At 41.3% G+C, this 20,599-nt stretch overlaps 4 protein-coding genes across 4 annotated transcripts; 2 read left to right on the top strand and 2 right to left on the bottom strand.

Moving 5' to 3' along the window:
• Positions 1–663: 663 nt before the first annotated feature.
• On the bottom strand, positions 664–1,719 carry CkaCkLH20_00004 (ser/Thr protein phosphatase family protein; the record flags this gene model as incomplete). Its single annotated transcript, XM_038882724.1, has 1 exon — positions 664–1,719. The coding sequence occupies one exon, from the start codon at positions 1,717–1,719 to the stop codon at positions 664–666; it is 1,056 nt and encodes a 351-aa protein (XP_038751429.1).
• A 4,063-nt stretch (positions 1,720–5,782) lies between these two features.
• CkaCkLH20_00003 (chitin synthase I) lies at positions 5,783–8,592 on the top strand (the record flags this gene model as incomplete). The annotated part of the gene is made up of 3 exons (XM_038882723.1): positions 5,783–5,995; positions 6,051–7,822; positions 7,875–8,592. 3 exons carry the CDS (start codon positions 5,783–5,785, stop codon positions 8,590–8,592), a joined length of 2,703 nt encoding a protein of 900 aa, XP_038751428.1.
• A 982-nt stretch (positions 8,593–9,574) lies between these two features.
• On the bottom strand, positions 9,575–9,850 carry CkaCkLH20_00002 (uncharacterized protein; the record flags this gene model as incomplete). The annotated part of the gene is made up of 1 exon (XM_038882722.1): positions 9,575–9,850. One exon carries the CDS (start codon positions 9,848–9,850, stop codon positions 9,575–9,577), a length of 276 nt encoding a protein of 91 aa, XP_038751427.1.
• A 2,281-nt stretch (positions 9,851–12,131) lies between these two features.
• CkaCkLH20_00001 (uncharacterized protein) lies at positions 12,132–13,012 on the top strand (the record flags this gene model as incomplete). Its single annotated transcript, XM_038882721.1, has 2 exons — positions 12,132–12,240; positions 12,351–13,012. 2 exons carry the CDS (start codon positions 12,132–12,134, stop codon positions 13,010–13,012), a joined length of 771 nt encoding a protein of 256 aa, XP_038751426.1.
• Positions 13,013–20,599: the final 7,587 nt, after the last annotated feature.

Below are 20,599 nucleotides of genomic sequence, written 5' to 3'. Positions count from 1 at the left end.
GAGGGTGGGACAGCAGCGCGACCCCGGACGGAGATCATGCAGAGGCATCGATCTCAAGACGTCTTAGGGCAGATAAGGTAAGAGGGACCGCGGCGGCGGCCCCTGGTAGCGCTGCGAGACCCTGTGGCCCGCGCGCATGAATGAATCCACCTCGGAACGTTTGACCTTGAAATGAGCTTTTCCCAAGACATCGCCAAACGTCTTTCTCTCTCATTTGTGTCGTTTGAGTACATGGATCGTTTCTATTGCGTGGCCTTGAGGAAGGGTTCATCTGCTGCCTGCCACGTGCCTGCCTAGCAAATGCTTACTTTCCTTCTCCGACTTTGATTACAAGGCCAGATTGCACCTTCCACTCAATCTTAGGCCGTGTGTCAAGTTTGATGATCGTGATATCGGCGCAGACTCTAAACCGCTAGGCTCTTTTCCCCTCCCGCGTTTGTCCCGCGTGATTGCAGTGGACCGGCCCCAAACACCACTCTCTCCCCTTTTTAATTTCGCCAGTTTGAAACGCTTTTTTTTCTTCCTTCCAATGTCCTCCGATTCGAGGGAATCCGCAAACCCTCTTGCCATCATCCATGCCCGAATCCTTGCGTTAAGCTTGGCGTCCTTTTTTTCCCCGGACATGGACCGTCCCATCCCGTTTGCGCCACACCACAAACGCATTCAAGCCTCCGGAAGCTCGATGTCGACGATCCACGATAGGTGTTGGTCGCCGTCGCCGTCGTCGCCCTTGATGGCGGCGTTCACGAACAACGTCTCCTCGCCGGCCCTCAGCGGACGCTCGTCGCCGGCGCAGTGCGAGGTCGACGCGTAACCCCTCTCGAAACCCGCGCGCCTCTTGGCTTCCTTCTCCCGGACAACCTCGGGCGAATCGTACCGCCCCGCGCTCAACCTCGCCAAGTCCTCGACGACGACGCTCCGCTCGTGGTCGATGTCCGTGAAGTGATCCGCGGCGGCCGGCGCCGCCGCTGCCGAAGGGGAGGAGGAGGCGTCCGCAGCAGCAGCGTCTGACGCGGCCCTGCTGCGCCGCCAGCGCACTACCCTCGCGCCCCAGCCCCGGTGGACGTGGCCGAAGCAGTGCAGGCGCGGCCTGGCCCGGCTGACCGCGGCGAAGAGCCCGGCGCACCCGATGCGTTCCGCGGAGGCGGTGCGGTCGAAGATCCCCCGCGGCGGGCCGTGGGTGACGACGACGTCCACGTCCTGCGTCAAATCCCACGCGTGCCCGTCGGCGCGGTCGTACTGGAAGGCCCAGTCCTCGGCGCCCGGCGTGAAGGGGCTCGCGTAGAGGGTGAGACGGGCGTTGTTGGAGGGGAGGACGAAGCGGTGGGTGCCTTCCCGGTCGAGGAACGTGATGTTGTGCTGCGCGGCGGCGTCGAGGAGGAGTTGGCGGGCCTGGGAGGGGGCGCCGTATTCTCTGTGGAGGACGGCCGTGTCGACCGGGGGCGGGATTTCTGCGATTTTGCGGCGGAAGACGGGGGTGTCGAGGGTGAAGTCGTGGTTTCCTGCGATGACGATCTTGAGGGGCGCCGTGATTTTGTTCATTAGGTTTATGGTCGCTTGGTACTCTGCTAGTTTGGACTCCTCGGTCAGGTCGCCGCAGTGGATTGCGACGTCGACTGGGGGGAGGGGTTTGGATCCTGGGAGGGAGTCGGCGCCGTGGGTGTCTGATATGATCAGAATCCGGGTCCTGATGCCGGGAGATTGGTTTGAAGATTCCATTTTCGTGATGTTTGGCTCAACACTGTGAGGTCGGCAACAACGGCGTCACAGAGCAACATGTCACATCGTGCTCACAAAAGAGCGCATTTTGGCTGTTGGCCAATCTCTATCTCCGTAGGAGTAGAGTTTCTACTTTCAACGGTGCGCCATCAGGGTCGCGTACCGCTCCGCAGGTAAGGTCGGTTCGCACAAAGGTACGATGCTCAACTTCAGTGGTGTGTTGTCACTGCCATGCGTGGTTCGTGGATTTGCTGTTCTGCCATACCGGGATGAGGTCAACGGCGCTTGACTCAGTTTGCCAGAGCTTCACTCTACTCGACACAAGCTGCTATTTATGACTCTTCATCAGACTGCTTTTCGCAGCTCAGCCCTGCCAAGCAGACATTATACTGGAAATCAACAGACGAACAAAACTTGGCTGCATCGCGACGAAGAACGACGCTCTTGGCCAACAGCCATCGCGATACTTTTCTTTAACCGCGCGATAGCCACGAATTTCTTCTGTTCTTAACCTCGGGCTGGCCCGCGCAAACTCAAATGAAGCTGAGGCCAAAAAAGCCGACAGCTGGGAGACGCTGGTACGGATGGGAAGGTTTTACGGGGGACTGGCAACCAGAAGCATGCCCGCCCAGCGGCCGGTCTGGATTTCTCCCGTCGGTTGTGGTGTGCTGCAAAGTTCGGATTATTTTGAGTTTGATCATCGCGAGAGGTCAAACATCGGATTAATCGTCATTGACGGGAAGTCAGGCTGTCCTCTCCGGGCAGGCCGCCACCCTCGCTTGGGGAGGCCCTTGGCAGCGTTATCATGTGACGATCATACGCAGAGCAAGGGTCGGTTGGATGCCTCGGGAATGACGATGATGGCGAACAAGCATATCGTTGATATTGGAGAGATGCGATGCTGTTCCCAGTAGTTTGATGCATTTCTCTCAGGAACAAGCGACGGCCGGGCCGTGGCGGGAAGGGCGAAACTGAAGCCGATGAAAATGATATCGGTTTTGGGGAGAAAGTCTGCTGAATGGTCGAACGCGGGGAGGCGAAGGCCGCGGGATGGCGACGGGAACAGATGGTGATGCTGGGCGCAGCAGGTTTTGGAGGGGTTCTGAGGCGATTCAGCCCCAACGGCGGGGAGAGGTCCCGGTGTGGTGGCCAATCCTTTTCGGTGAGAAGGCTTCCCCGGACGACTTCCAGGTTGACGTGAGGTCAAAATCCGCGTATGGGAGCTGTCCGTTAGTGTTGTGGTGAGACTGAGTGCGAGCGAGGCTGAGCAAGGTGGGCGATGTGGGGAAAGTGCCAGTGTGCGGGGGGCTCAGAGGCGTCGTCACCTGGGAGCAAGTGTGGCGTCAGACACAGGTAGGTCGGGTAGGTACGTATCTTCTTTATCTTGATTTTGTTCTCTTAATTTTATTTTTGGGGACACACGCAAAAGTCAAGCCTCCGCAAGATGCAAGCCCAGTGGCTGTCTCTGCGATACGTATCGCCATCTTTCCCCTGTTCCTTCAGTGGAAAGCGCCGGTTACCCTGTCAATGACCCTCCCTCCTGGTCAATTAAACAACGGATCCCAGCAGCAACATGCAACCACGGGAACGCGAACAATCGAATAGGCAACGAACGGCTGTTGCGGCACTTTGCTGATTGCTTGGAACTGCTCGTGGATCGTCGCGGCTGCGCGGGTACCTTGCGGATTTGCTGACGAGTGGAATGGGAGACCTCCAAGATTTATTGCAGGATTTCTAAAGATTTGGGGGTTGTGTGAGTGAGTTGTATCGGATATCCTTGGATTTCGGACGAGACAGACGGACTGCCGGGATTTCGTCATTCTCGGAGGTCGCTGCTGTCATTGCTGTCACGCTGGTCTGGCAGCGGACGGGTTTGGCGGACAGACTTGGTGTCAACGGACAGCCGGCACAAAGAGACAAATGGAACAGACTTGACAACACAACACAGACACCGAAGCTGCAGTAGTAGCCAGACCACGATATGGCCAGACAGAGAGAAAACAGTGAGACAGACAGACAATCGCGTTGGTCGCCAATGCCGACCAACCAGCAAAGACCCAATCGTGGCCCGTCCTCTTTTTTTTTTTTCCTCAGGTTGCGATTGCGCCCCTCCAACACTCCAAAACCCTCCCCGCTAAGCCCGTCACAAGCACTCAAGCACTGGCATCCGCGGTTCTTTCTGGAGACCCTGACCAGGCCGCCCACCATGAGGGCCCCCCCCAGCGACGTCACCTGCCCGACAGAAGTCAATGTTGATGGACATGCTTTTTATTTTGAGTGTATCCAACAGAGAAGCGATAGGCGGCGGTATTGTGAGGAGCTTCATTGGTATTTCCCGTTATCAACATTTTGAGGCAGGACTGTCAAGGTTACCTAAGTACCTTCCCAACTTCCTTACCTTGGGATGCCAGGTACGTATTCCTATAGTCAGCATTCAAATGTGCGCCAGCCACACTCCCGGGCCTGAAACACGATAAATGGTGGTTTTTATTTTGCGTGCTATGTAGCGCCAGCCCAACGGCGCATCCTCCATTTCTGACTGGCTTGCTGGCTTAGTTGAGGGATAACGTAGACCGTTTCGGTAGGAACAGTAAGAAAGAAAATAAACGTGAGAAAAGAAGGAAGCAAGCAGCTCCCAAGACTGATGACCTGAGTACCTCACTATGGTACTGAAGTACCTTACTCTGTACTGCCGGGAGGGAAGTCGTCACAACAACCAGCAAACCCCTGTTTGTTCCTTCTTGCATCCCCGGTCGTCGCAGTCCCCTCCTCCCAACTCGTCCACTCGCCTGCAGACAGTCTCATACGGCTCAATCACCTTGAAACCCAAAAAAACCGCCCCTACCCAGCATTTTCGCATTTTCCTCAGGTCTCTCCCTCCCACCTTCGACCGAACACATCCCTTCTTCTCAGGTCCAGTGTCTCGCCCCCTTCCCTTCCCTTCCCGTCACCCCGAAACCCGTCAGGCGCATTGAGTTGAGCACCGACCCGGCCATACCGCACCTTGACCTTCCACATCCACACCTCTCTCTCAAGGTCACCTCCTTGTTTGATTACCTAGCTCGGTGCTCTGCCCTTTGCTTTGCGCTGAGTACGGTACCACGACACACCCTCACAGAAGGAGGGGAACAACCACGAGCCAGAAGCCAAAAAAGAAAGAGACGCAAAGGAAATAGGGGCTTCCTTATTCCCTATCCCGCCTGCGCATCAGCTGAAGTTGAATCTTTGCCGAGCCCCAAAAGACCGACAGCTGGTCCCCATCCGACGACTGCGGCGCCAAATCTGCGACTGAGGCGCGACCTGGGACCTTGGGGAATTTCTCCGACGCCAACCTTTGCTACCTACCACCTACCCTCTCGTCCTTCAACCTCATCATCCTCTCTCTCACTCAAACCTCCTTCTCAATCCTCTTTGGTACATTTCTACCTTGTCTACCTGCCTATCCACACTTCCACCTGCACCCACATCGACATCTTCGGCCCAAAGTCCTGCACAGCACGGCACTCCCGCAGCACAGCCAACCGCCAGAAACACCTCCCGCGCATCCCCGACGGGGACACGAACTGTCTTCCTGATCCATATCGATACCCACCCACAGACGCTCCTGGCCACAAACATCAGACACTGGTTCCTTTGATTTGACCCCCCATACCATCGCAACCATGTCGTATAATCGTTTAGGCAAGTCACTTGGTCCCCTTTTGATATTGACCCTTGCCGTCATTCATCCCACATCTGCCCTTCCCTCTACCACAAAGACCGGGTACACTGCAGTACTTCCGCCTTGCGTCTCCCGACCACTGTTGAATCATCTGGTCCTGATTGCCTTGCCTCTACCGATACCCTCAAAGGTCTTGTTCGTCAAGCCTAGTCCACTCTCCATTGTACACTCCGAGTACCTTACGCAACTCGCGTGGCGCAAGCACCTTCTTGTCTTCTTCCTTCCTCCAAGTTCCCGCTTTTCACTCTCTTAATATCCAAATATCCGCTTCTGCGTGTGGCTTCAAGACAACCAACCTAACCTCCTCCTCTTCCTATAGACGACGATTACTACAACGATCGCATGGACCCTCGTTACCACCGCACGCCCTCGCCGGGCCAGCCTGTCCAACATGGCTACCAGTTGGAGGACAACCCGTTCAACAACGGCCAATATCACCAGTCTCAAGCATCGCACCTCGACGACCCCTACGCGAGGCAAAACCAGCTTGATGTCCCTCTGCCACCTCCGGGCCGTTTTGGCACACCCAGTGACAACCTTCAACTCAACGCTGCTGTGAGACTCATTGGGAGGCTTCCTCGGAGCGGCTGGCGCTAACTACGTTTGCTAGCACTCAATCGACAACCTGAGCGGGTACGATTCAAGGAGTCACCAAGGCGACTACGGTGTGAACCCCGAAGCCCATCACGATGCCTACTACAACCAGCCCTACGAACCCTCTCCCCATGACCCGAATATGCCTTACGACCAGCCCACGGCGTATAGCGAGTTTGACGACAACCGCCCGATGCTCGGTCACCAAGACAGCTCTCCCGCAGATCCTTATTCAGACACCCCTACACCTCAGCCCGCCGGCGGTATCAAGAGATGGAAGACGGTCAAGCAGGTGCTCTTGTACCGTGGAAACTTGGTTCTCGACTGCCCTGTGCCTCCGAGGCTCCTTAACCAGCTGCCTCACGGCGAGCGTGACGAATTCACCCACATGCGCTACTCCGCTGCCACTTGCGACCCCAACTACTTCTACGACGACAATTTCACACTCAGACAGAAGCTGTTTTCCAAGCCGAGACATACCGAGCTGTTCATCGTTGTTACCATGTACAACGAGGACGAGATTTTGTTCGCGCGGACAATGATTGGTGTGCTCAAGAACATCGAGTACATGTGCAATCGGAAGGAGAGCAAGACCTGGGGCAAGGACGCATGGAAGAAGATTGTCGTCTGCGTAGTCAGCGACGGTCGTGCCAAGATCAACCCGCGAACAAGAGCGCTGCTGGCCGGTATGGGTGTGTACCAGGAGGGCATTGCGAAACAACAGGTTAACGGCAAGGATGTTACCGCTCATATCTACGAGTACACGTCCCAGGTCGGAATGTCGATCAAGAACGACGTCGTCACCCTGGTGCCCAAGCAGCAGCCCGTTCAGATGCTGTTCTGCTTGAAGGAAAAGAACCAGAAGAAGATCAACTCCCACAGATGGTTCTTCCAGGCGTTCGGCCGTGTTCTGGACCCCAACATTTGCGTCCTCATCGATGCCGGTACCAAGCCAGGAGGAAACTCCATCTACCATTTGTGGAAGGCCTTCGACCTGGAGCCCATGTGCGCAGGCGCATGCGGTGAGATCAAGGCCATGTTGGGAACTGGTGGAAAGCACCTTCTCAACCCTCTCGTTGCGACACAGAACTTCGAGTACAAGATGAGCAACATTCTCGACAAACCCCTGGAATCCGCTTTCGGCTTCATCTCTGTCTTGCCTGGTGCCTTCTCCGCCTACCGCTACGTTGCCCTCCAGAACGACAAGAACGGCCAAGGTCCCCTGGAGAAGTACTTTGCCGGTGAGAAGCTCGAGGGTGCCGGCGCTGGTATCTTTACGTCAAACATGTACCTCGCTGAAGATCGTATCCTTTGCTTCGAGCTTGTTACCAAGCGCAACTGCCACTGGATTCTGCAGTACGTCAAGTCCGCTACTGGCGAGACTGACGTGCCAGACACCGTCACGGAATTGGTTCTCCAGCGTCGTCGTTGGCTGAACGGATCCTTCTTCGCTGCCATCTACGCCATTGCTCACTTTTACGAATTCTTCCGGTCCGATCACTCCCTGCTGCGCAAGCTCATGTTCTTCGTCGAGTTTGTCTTCAACACTATCAACATGATCTTCGCCTGGTTTGCTATCGGTAACTTCTTCCTGGTTTTCAAGATTCTTACTACGAGTCTGGGCGACGACGACTTGCTTGGTAGGACAGGCGAGATCCTTGGCGTTGTCTTCACTTGGCTCTACGGTATATCTCTGATCACATGTTTCGTCCTGTCGATGGGTAATCGTCCTGCGGGATCCGGGCCGTACTACATTACGATGGTCTACTTCTGGGCATTTATTATGATGTGAGTCCACTCTTGCGCTTCTCCTCATGAACAGCGGCTAACGTTTGCACAGCTACTTGCTCTTTGCAGCCGTCTTCATTGCCGTTAAGGCCATTTTGAAGGATGTGAACGACTCCACCGGCTTCAGTGTGAACGAGCTCTTCACAAACCCAGTCTTCTACACCCTCATCATCTCCGTCTTGTCGACGTACGGTATCTGGTTCATCGCCTCGTTGCTCATGTTCGACCCCTGGCACATGTTCACGTCGTTCGTGCAGTATATGCTCCTGACGCCTACGTACACGAACATTCTCAACGTCTACGCTTTCTGCAACACTCACGACATTTCCTGGGGTACCAAGGGTGACGACAAGGCCGAGAAGCTACCGACTGTCAGCACCAAGGATGGCTCTGGAAAGACCGACCTGCCAGATGAGGCCGATTTGAACGCTCAGTACGAGCGTGAACTCGGCGTCTTCAGCACCAAGTTTGTCGCGGAGGTCAAGGCACCCTCGGAAGCACAGAAGGCAGAGGCGCAGATGGACTACTACCGTGGTGTTCGTTCCGTGGTCGTGCTGGCCTGGATGATTACCAACTTCGGTCTTGCGGCCGTCGTTCTCAGTGCGGCTGGCTTGGAGCGTATCAGCCCCTCGTCAAACAGCACCGAAGACCCCAACGGCCGCGCCAACATCTACATGTCCGTCGTGTTGTGGTCTGTCGCCGGTCTCTCGGCCTTCAAGTTCATCGGCGCCATGTGGTTCCTCGTTGTCCGCATGTTCAGAGGCGTCTAAGCACCTTCAAGCGGTTGCGATCTTCTTTCGGAAGCGATCTTCGCATCCTTATTTTGCATGTTTTATGATGGCATTGAGTTTGTGAGCATTATACCCGCCCCTTCTTTTCAGAGGAAGAACAAGGGCAAGGTGGACGGCGAACACGACTTCTGAGAGTTACGCAACTCTCATCATGTTTGGAGTACGACACGGGAAGGGAAATGTAACTCTAATGACCTGTGCACGTTGGTTTGTTTGTACGCATTTGGATGCTTCTCCGTTTTCCCTCGCCCTCAGCTCTTCCCGCGCTCCCCCGTTTTTTGTCGACGCATTTTGCCTTTCTCTGATATCAACATGGAACCAGATGGCGTTTCTTTCTATTCTACTGCATGTCTTTTCGATTGTTGTCTTCGCAGCTTGCCCTGGATGGGTCCGCGAGATGGTCGTCGAATTGGCGTTTATAAACGGGACGGGGGAGGTGGATGGGCTAGGTTGGACGACTTTTAGATGGGCTCTGAAAATGATGAAATGAGACAATAAAGAGATCCCCTTTAATATGATGCCTTTGGCTCCGTGTTTTGATTCGACGTGAGTTGCGCGATGTGGCAATGCGTCCTCGCCGTCGTCCTAATCTCTGTCCTTATTATTGTTATTAATCATCGTTGGTTCAGTAGCGCTCAAGGAGCAGCGTTCACATTGGAAGTAGAAATAATTTGTTCATGTATTAGGGTATCTCGTCGTCGACCACACTCTCGTTTTCCAGAAGACAGGCCGAGTAGCTGCAGTCGAGCAGCACTTTGTCGGTAGTCCCGGACTTCTATCTTGTCTTCCGCCGTCCTAAGCGCCCTTCACGCACCCACGACTACCAGGTAGGCCCAGCCAGAGCATTCCTCAACAGGAATGAAGCCTTGACCGAGCGAAAGCTTCTCCAACTTCCAACGTATATGCCCCTCCCTCCCTCCCTCCCTTCCCTCTCGCAAAGGATCGCATCTCGACGGGGACTTTAGCCGAACTTGCGGCTGCCGCCCTTGGGACCCTTCTCCTCCTTCTTGGCCTTCTTGCCCTTGCCGATGAGCTCGAGGTGGCCGGCGCGCTCGCCGAGGAGCTTCTCCGTCTGGTTGACGAGGCCGGCGGCGAACTTCTTCTGCATCTTGTCGGCGGCGAGGCCCTTTTTTTGCTTCTGGGGCTTCGCGACCCGCTGGGTGTTTTTCTGCTTCTGCTGCTTGGGCTTGCCCGTCGGCGCGGGTCTGGCCGAGGACTTGAGACCGCCTTGCGCCATCGCGTGAGGGTGGACTGCGCCGGGGGTGGTTTTTTGGGTGGTGGAAGGCTCTGTTCGTGAGAGGGGCGGCGGAGGTCTCGCGGGTGCGGTTGTTCGTCGGTGGTTTGGGAGGTACTCGGTCGAATTGTTGAGTCGAGCGTGCTCGGTTGCTTGCCTCGGAGGTATTGCCTCGAGACAGAAAGACAGGGTTTGGGAGGAGGCGGTTTGAGCGAAATCGTCGGGACGATCACGGTCGCTGAGGAAGATGGAAGAGGAGAGTCCGCTGGGGCGACACGGCGACAGAGAAAATTTTAGTGGAGCCGAGCTTATCTTCACCGACACACCGACCCCGCCCCCCACTTTCACATCCAGTGTGTCTGGACCCCTGGTCGGCGGTGTCGCTCATCCATCTTCTCCTCTACAACATTCCGTCATATGTACCTCGAGACATTGGCCATGTCATTCTACAGCAATATTCATTCAAGCAATGCCATTATGTGTATTTTTTTTCTTGCTGAATTCTGATATCCGGCATCGGTTCCAGTTGAATGGCCGGTCCAGACGATACATCGGACAGACGATGGAGCATCGTGTTGTGAATGTCGACCCAGTCTGATGAGTGTTGGCGAGGCGAAATTGGAACATCGTCCTTGGTATGGCACATCATCCGACGAACGGTAAGGCTAGGTATCCAAGTTAGATGAGCATTCTGGCGAGCATGACCCTTGCCATGGAACTCGAGCGTTATTCAGCGCAAGCGAGCAAGCTTCCTTGAACCGGCGCTTGTTGGCAGGCAGTCAAGAAAGGAACACCAAAGCTTTCCCCTAATCACCACCTACACGAGCGCATATCGCGGCAAGCGGCTCACTGCCGCCGCTCCGACTCAGAAAAACGCCTTGGAGGAATTGACGTGAACGGAATTATCCTGCTAGAAGGGACGAGAGGCTCTACGGCGCTCAGACAAGGTAGCTCTAGGCGAGGCAGCGGCGTCTGTGTGGGAGGCGGTCATCATGGGTACAAAGTAGATACACGGCCCAAAGTATCGCCAAGTACCTGTCAGATTCGTACGAATCCCAGGTGCGGTTGTGCAAAAACGCAGCGTTCACGTTGCAATGTGGCGGTGGTCATCCATGGTGCGTGGACTAGGAAACTTGGCTTTTCTGTCGTGTTTGGCAAAAAGGAACCGTCCGTCTGGCTTCCCGAGCGTTTCTCGACCCGATGATGCGGGCTGACGGCTGCGATCTGAGACATCCGGACCCTTCAAGCCTCCTATTGCTTCCATCGAACGGCCACGGATGACACAGTTATCAGTCTGACGAGATTATCCCACGTCCATGTCCGTGTTCGGTTTCTAGATGTTATGCTGGCTAGCTAAGAGCTTGAGCAATCATTCACTTCACCTCAGCCCGGAGCTTTAAAGCGCCGGCACCATCGAGAATGTATTCGATTGGACACAGGGAACGCTCTTCGACACTTCTCGAATGTCAGCTATTCCAGATGCCGAGTGGATAATTCAATTTCGAATGGCGCGCTAAGATCTGCTTGTTCAACTGGTGCGACTCCTCCGCTGCTAGATGCACACCTCATACCATAGTTCGTCCACAGTATTAGATCCCGTCAACAACTAAGATGAGGCGCCGCCTTGGTCTTGGTATTATTCAACAGGCAGCAGAATAACCACACCGCTGGAGCTTGTACGTTCCCATCGTAGCTGCCGTGACGTCCATACTTACTTGCACTTGGCTCTACTGTCTGCCTCTGTCATGCCTTCCCTGACTTCGTCATATTCCCGTTAGATCTTTGTCAGTATCAATCATCTCGCCGAAGAAGGCAAAACTCCATTATGATGGATTGTGTGACCTAGTAGCAACCAGCCACCTCACGAACCTTTCTTAGGCTGCACATCAATGTTTTGTGGTCTCTGCTTGCCGTTTTCGTGTTGAACCTTCTTGCCCATGTTGTACAGGGAGCAGGAAGCGATGGCGATATTCATTCTGATTGATTCCTGCCGTCGTTGTTATCTAAGTTCTCAGTCGAGAAGGAGCCATGTAACCACAGGGCAGCTTCCCTGCAATAGGCTTTAGAAACAAAATTGATCTTTCTTTCGCCCACTATGACTTGGTCCAAGATAACTTCGACCTGACCATGCAACATTAGACGACGTTGGATCAGCATATTGCTCCTGCGGCGACTTCGTCACGACAACACCTCACCGATATCCCTTACACAACAGAATCATTATCAACTCGACTCTTGTCATTCTTGAATTTCTTCTGCGCCAGTTTTAAGCCTGTTGCCCACGATGAGTGCCGACGAACTACTCAACGTTGCCTTTTTCGGCGCCACTGGAGGCACAGTCTTCAGCTGTCTCGTACATGCCCTCAAGAAAGAGTACATTCACTGCCACGTCCGTACGTTATTTCTTTCTCTATCCCTTCATGATACTTTCTAAACGATGGTCTGTTATAATTTGACTGTTTGGCGTCATCTCTATCAGTCAGTGGCTGACAAGATGCTACAGTTGTTCGAGACACCGGAAAGTTGCACAGACTGCTCACGGGAGCAACTGGGACCTCTTCACACGACTTACTTCGCGTCATTCAAGGTGACATCAGAAGCAGGTCCGCCGTCAAAAGCACAATATTTCCTCCTTGTGAAATATTGACGGGCCCAGTGGACGTAATCATTTTCGGAGTGGGCGGCGTCGATGTGCACGGCAGAATGATATACGATAGCGACGTCTCCAAAGATGGCATTAGCACCGTATTTCAAGCTCTCATTTCTGAGCCTAGCGAGTGTCCCCGTATCGTGGCCATCGGATCTCTTGGAATCGGCGGCCAAGTAACACGACTTCTAACACGAACCCCCAGTGCAGAGGCCGCATCGGCCAGAGCTAGCTATGCTTGGTTCAAGGGATCCTCAGCGTACGACGACAAGTCGGAGTTGGAAGAAGTTGTACTTGACGAGATGCAAGAAGCGGGACTCGAATGTTTCGACAACCTGGTGGTGCAACCTGGTCTTCTCACAGACAACAGACCCTTAGGACTGGCGGCAATCAGGCATGGATCACCAGGAAACCCTCCTCCTGGGTATTTCATCAGCAGAGAGGACCTCGGCGAATGGCTGTTCTATCATGGTATACTCGGTGCTATGGAAGGGGCCGTTGTGGTTTGCGGGCCGTGAAAGAAGATCGACGTGGGAACGAGGGTAGACACTGAGGAATCAGCGGTCATAAATCAGCGGCAGACTTAATGATAGATAGTGTGGGTTTAGCCGGCAGAATCGGGCGGCGTAAGTGGGCGGTGTGAGGCCCAGCCTCCACCCCCACTATACTGCCGCTATTGCGCGCGCGCCTACTAGGCTAAAACTTCCCTTTCTATATACTTAGTATCTTATTACTAATAGAGCCCTATATTATATATATATAACCCCTTATAATATTAATACTAATTAGTAATTAACTTTACTATTATACTATTTAAACTATAGATTAATAAGGATTATTAAAAAGAAGTAATTTTTTATATTAACTATAGATCTTATAATCTATTAGTAAATAGAGCTATTATACTACTTAGAGGTATTATAATTCTATTTAATTAATTATTACTAACTACTTAAGGGACCTTAGATCTATTTAAATAGCTATTATTATTTACTTAAAAATTATAACTACTTCTTATATTTATTATATATTAAATACTTTAAGTAAACTAATAGATACTAATTAAGTTAAGTAGTAAAGAGATTTAATATAAATAGACCTCCTTTTTTATTATAAACTTTATTATAATACTATTACTTCCTTTAATAACTATAAAAATACTATTATTAATACCTCTAAGCTTAAAATAAATAAGCTTATTAATTTAGTCTTATTAGCTTTTAGATTAGCCTTAATATAATAAAGTAGTTATTACTTTTATTTTTATTTAAGTTATAAATATAAATAGTAAAGTCTTATAATCTTTATATATTATAATAAGCTATTAATAATAATAATTATTCTTTTTTATCCTTTATTATCTTTAGTACCTACTTATTTAGCTTAAATAATTAATAAGAAGTTATTACTTTTAATATTTAAGAAACTACTTTATTTATTATTACTATTTATATATTAAATAAGATATATAAATAAAGCTTAACTTAAAATTAAAACCTATTAAAAGGGCTTACTTATATATATAATTATAAAGATTTTTCTTTTATATATTTATTATTTAGCTAGCTTTTATATTAGCTAATAATATTATTAATATTATTACTCTCTCTCTTAATTATATTAATATAGGTTATAAAAATAGTTATTATTACTCTCTTTAGAGATAACTAAATAAACTAAGGGGGTAATAATTAAATATTAATCTCCTACTTAAATACTTTTATATCTTATAATTTAAAGTAACTCTATTATAGGTATTTAATATCCCTTAAGACCTCTAGAGATAATAATAATACTATCTATAATATATTTCCCCTCTTATTATTACTTATTACTTTTATTTTCTATTTATTTAAAATAAATATCTAATAAATAAAGAGTATAAAAACTCTATTTAAATATTATATATAAAACTATATTACCCTATAATATTATATTTTAAGTATAAGTTATAAATTATATAGTAATAACTTTTAGAACTTATAGATTAAAAGGCTTAACTTAAATATATTACTATAAAGATTCTATCTTTATTACTATTTAAAGTAGGCTTTTATAATAATAAATAGTTTAATAATTATTATATTTTTACTTAGAGATCTATTATAGCTAGAATATAAAAGAGATAATTCCTTTTAATTATTTCTATTATTAAATAAATAGATAAGACTAACTTTATATCTATTCTTTATTAATTAAACTCTTTATTATACTTTATAATTTAAAGTAACTTTATTATAGTTACTTAATATACTATAGAGACTTTAAGAAACTACTTATAATAATATTATTTAAATACTTTATAATTAGAGAGAAAGAAACTAAATAGATAATAAATTACTATTATAATAGCTTTAATGTATCTCCTCTATCCCTATAACTTAATAATAATATTAATAATAACTAAAATACTAATAATATCTCTCTTTAAGTTACCTCTATTAAAAAGAAGTATATTTAGAGAGAGGATAAATATAAATATCTATTTAGAGAGCTATAATTACTAATTATTAATAATTCTTTTATAGAGAAATAGGATAATAGCTAATATAAATAGTAGTAGCTATAAGTTATTTAATAAATAGATTTAACTTTAATATTATAACTAAAAAGAATTATTTATATTTAAGTATAAATATAAAGCTATTTAATATTATTATTTTATAACTTTATAAATAGAATATTTACTTAATAATAAAGAGTATTTTACTCTATTACTTTATATTTATAAAATAGTAAAATAACTAGCTTATAATATCTATTAGTTTCTTATTTCTTTTAGTACTTTCTATTTAAATTAGTAAAGAATTTTTATTTATTTTTTAATCTTTTTATTTTATTTTTTTTATTTTTATTCTTTTTAACTATATATCTTTATCTATTATAAAAATAACTTTTATTAATATTAATAATATCTTTTAATAAGACTTTTACTTTTTCTCTTTTTCTTTTTATTATAAAAAAGCTTAACTTTAAGAGTTATAATAAAATTAAGCTTTACTTTAACTTAGCTATTTATAGTAAGATTAATAAGTTTAATAAAGCTATAGCTAATCCTAAATAATATACTTTATTTATTTACTATATAGCTAAATATTATAAAAATAACTTATTATTCTATAGTAGAGACCTCTTTTTTAAATTTAAAAAAGACTTTAAGAGTTAAAAAGAATAAAACCTTATTAATACTTATACTATAGTTCTCTTTTACCTTTAAAAGAGTCTTATAGATAATAGAGTCTTATTTAACTTTATAGAAATTTATATCCTTAAAGATATTTATAATATTTTAATTTAACTATCTTATTACTTTTAGATTAAGGGAGAAATTAATAGCTATATTAAAAGAAATAAAATCTTTAAGAAATATTTAAAAGAAAATAAATACTTCTATATTAAAGTTATTAATAAAAGTAATTAGCTTAATACCTCTCTTATTAGGGATATTATAACTTTAAGTTTATACCTCTTTCTCTCTCTTTCTCTTCTCTCTATTTTAGGTCTACTTAATTATTATACTTAAAAAACTAATAATAATAAAACCTTATTCTATAGATAAGAGTAAACCTTAATAACTTATAATATTAACTTATAATCCCTTATAATACTTATAAAGTTATATATTAATAAGCTAAAGTATAATAGAGAAATATATAATATATTAAACTTTAAGTTATTTATCTTTTATAATAACTATTAAAAGTTTAATATTAAGAAATATTAATATATAAATACTTTCTCTATTATACTTAAAAGCTAAGCTTTTATATATTATTATAATTATATTATAATTAATAGCTTAAGCTATAGTAATAATATAGTAATTATAACTATAGCTATAAAGATATACTTTAAAACTAATAAAAAGAAGTAAGTTTACCTTACTAAATAGAGAGATATTATTCTTATTAATATTATAAAGGATAACTCTTCTATAAGTTAAAAGAATACCTTAAAGAAGCTAATTATTAAGCTTATTTAATTATAAAAGGGCTTATTTATTTTATAGAGGAATAATAAAAACCTTTATAATTAGCTTTTTAATACTTATTAAAGTATTTTAATATATATCTTTACTTTTTTTTAACTTTATTAATATCTATATTAATATTATTAACTAGTTATAAAACTCTATTAATATAATAAGCTACTTATTTAGAGCCTTTTAGTTTATAGTATTACTAAAGTTATTCTCTCCTTTAGATTAAAATATTATAAATTAGTTTTATAATAATAATAAGAATAATTAGTTCTCTAGCTCTTTTGATAAAAAGAATAACTTTTAAGGAGGTTAATAATATAATAATAATAATAAGAATAATAGCTATTATAACTATTACCCCTAATAAGACTTAAAGTATTAGATCTATTATAAGTCTAGATATATAGTAAGGAAGTACTCTAAAGAAGAATAAAACTAATACTTTAAGAGATATAAATCTAACTACTTCTATTATAATAATATACTTAAAGGATATATTTAGTTCTTTATATAGTATAAAGGTTTATTTAATAATAATAATAATAATAATACTATTGAATAGTATAATTAATAATTTAACTACTTATTAGAATTATTTAAAGATAATAATATTAAGAATAATAAACTTAATAATATATACTTTATAATAAGTATTAAACCTATTAACTATTAATAAGTTATTAACTTCCTTATTAACTACTCTATATACTATATTATAATAGCTAAAGATCCCTTTATTATTATATATATAAAAAGAATAAAGCTATAATTAGAGTTTACTCTAAAAGGCTTTTACTCCTTAAAGATCTTCTAAAGTATTATACTTAATATTAATACTACTAAATACTTTATAACTAGCTAATAGTAATATATAGTATTAAAAAGAGTTCTTCTAAATATTAAGCTTAATATTAAGACTATTAGTATTATTAATATCTACTTTAGAGATAGCTAGCTAAAAGCCTTACTTAGAATAATTAAAGTTTCTACCCCCTTTAGAACCTTTTACTTCTATATTATATTTCTAAAGACCCCCTTCTTACTCTACTTTAGAGATATAGATTACTATAGAGTATAGTTTAATAATATTAAGAATATCTTTATATAAAGTAAATTAAAATTACTAGTTATTTATAAATAGAGCTATATTTAGCTATTACTAAATCTAGAAAAATCTTTTATATACTATAACTTAATTAATATTAAACTTTATTAAGTTTATTACTATTTTAGTTATTCCTCTATTTAGTAACTTTATATTATCTTTAAATAAGTTAGCTATCTTATTATAATAATAGAGATTAAAAAGCTTATTAAGTATTTTAAATATTACTAAATAAATATAGTAATACCCTAATAGTTTAAATTTAAGCTTAGAGATAACTTAAACTTTAACTATATAATTATTATTAATATCTTTTAGATTAATACTTATAGAATCCTTTATATTATTAATAAAGCTATAGGTTTTAATACTATTTATATTCTATTTAAGATAACTATAAAGGTAATATAAAAGGTATTTTATTTATATTAAATTAATATCTATTAAGGACCTCTTAATAAGATTATTATTAATATAAATATAAATCTAACTTTAAAAGAGTTTATTTAGAACGCTAAGTAATACTCTATTATTATTAAGTATACCCCTATTAAGGCTTATTATTAAATTAATAAAGTTAAATAATATTATATAATAATTAAGTATACCTATTAGATATTAGTTTAAGAAGACTCTATAATAACGCTAGGGCTAGCCCTCTAGATAGTACTTAAAGCTATTAATAATATAGTTAGCCCTAATAATATTATATTAACTCTCTTTATCTTTAAAGTCTACTTAAGGATAACTATTAATTCTCTATTCTTATTAGTAATTAACTAAAGAGTAGAAGCTATTTAGAAAGCTATAAAGAAGGTTAAAGAGCTCTATACTAAAAGATAAGTTAATAAAATAGTAGCTATTTATAATAAGCTAAATATAATAATAATAATAAGTTTATTTATTTTATTAAAAGTTTAGGTTAATTATAAAAAAGAGAGCTAAGAAGGCTTCTTTTACTTTATTAATATAACTAATAAAATTTATATTATTAATATAAGCTATAGCTTTAAAACCTTTCCCTCTATTATTATTATACTATATATCTAAAACCTTAGAGAGAGTCTCTAGCTTCTTACTCTAAATAATAATAATAACGCTATTATACCTATTATACTTAAGGCCCTTAAGGATAATATTATTACTACTCTATATTATAGTAGCTATATCTAAAAGGAGAGCTATAAGCTTATAGAGTCTTATTATATTAATTACTATTTTACTTATAAGACTAACTTTCTTATTATTTATATAATAAGTAAGGAGAAAAATAACTATAAGTTAGTAATAAAGTTAAAAGCTAATAGTATTATTACTATATTAAGTTAGCTCTTTAAAGAGTCTATAAAGAAAGAAATAATAATACTTAACTATTAAAATATTTTTAACTATATTATAAAGATAAGAGAGTATAATAATAAATAAATCTTTAAGACTTAAATAGTTAATAAGATTAAGAGTAAAGCTATATTTTAGCTCTATAAGAAGTTATAATGGTACTATTAAAGTTAATAATTATAATAAATAGTTTATTTTAACTTAATTACTAATAATTTAATAATATAGCTAATAGCTAATTCTTATTTTTATTTATTACTACTTAAATAAGATATAACTCTCTAGCTAAGAGATATTACTTAAGCTTATATTTAATTAAAAATAGTACTTAATAAAAGAATTTTAGTCTATTTACTTAATAAAATAAGAGATTAATACCCTCTTAGTATTATTATAACTATTATTAAGCTACTATATAGACTTATTAAAGCTAATACTTATTAATAAGCTATATATAATAAGTACTATAAAGAGAACCTTAAGATAGTATTATCTATATTTAACTCATATTTATTAGTTTTATTTATTATAAATTTATACTTTAGTATTATTAATATATAAATTAATAATACTATTAGCCTTAATAATAAACTTTTCTTTTAGCTTAAAGAGATAGAGCTTAAAAAGGCTAAGTTTATAGCTAAGCCTAAATAGAGACTCTTAACTATAGAACCCTTAATATTTAATAGAGATATTACTACCCTAATAGAAAATAGTAACTTTATTTTTTACTAAAAGAATTAAAGTAAGAAACTTAACCTTATTAATAATAAGGTATTAGTTAAAACCCTTAAAAAGTAATATATTAAATAATATACCTATAGCGTTTATATTACCTCTATCTATTAGCTAGAGGTATATTTTAATCTATTTATTATTACTTAATATTAAGATCTATTTATTAATAATATAAAAGTACTTAATAAATAAATCTAATAGTAAAAGGACTACTTTAACTAAAGACTTATATTTATCCCTATTAATCTAAAGACTATTAAGATATATATATTTATAGATAGGTTCTTTATAAATAATAATAACTTATTATTATAATTTAGCTTTACTCTTATCTTTATAAATAAGATTATAGAGGGTAAAAAAACTTTCTCTATTATTAATAATATAGTTTATTATAGCTCTATAAAGTATAAAAAGGTTTTAAAAAGTATTTTTATCTCTAAGATCTATAATATAATAGTAAGTATAAATATAGCTTTTACTCTTAGTATTATACTTAGATAAGTAACTAATAAGCTTAATACTTTCCCTATCTTAATAATTATCTATATAGACTTATATTTACTCTATAAGTATCTTATTAAGCTTAATATAATAAAAGAGAAACGCTTTATAATAGATATTATAATACTATATTAGTTATATAAAAAGAGGGAGCTAAATAAAGTATAATAAATATATAGTAATAATAACCTTATTAATATATTTATAAAGATAATACTTAATAAGTCCCTTAAGAGATTTATTATTACGGCTAGCTAACTAATAGTGGGTTTGTATTAGCAGTAAGTTAGGGATTAAAAACTATAAATAGTATTAAGTTGTTCTATAGGGCTATTTAAGTAATTATAGGTCTTTAAAGGTCTTAGTAATTAGTTAAGGCCTTAATAAGAGTTATAGAGTAGTTATTACTTAGGTATAGCTAAAAGTACTAGTAAGGGT

Source organism: Colletotrichum karsti (genome assembly GCF_011947395.1).
Source record: "Colletotrichum karsti strain CkLH20 chromosome Unknown Scaffold1, whole genome shotgun sequence".
Lineage (NCBI taxonomy): Eukaryota > Fungi > Ascomycota > Sordariomycetes > Glomerellales > Glomerellaceae > Colletotrichum > Colletotrichum karsti.
This window is presented reverse-complemented; position numbering and strand designations above follow the sequence as displayed.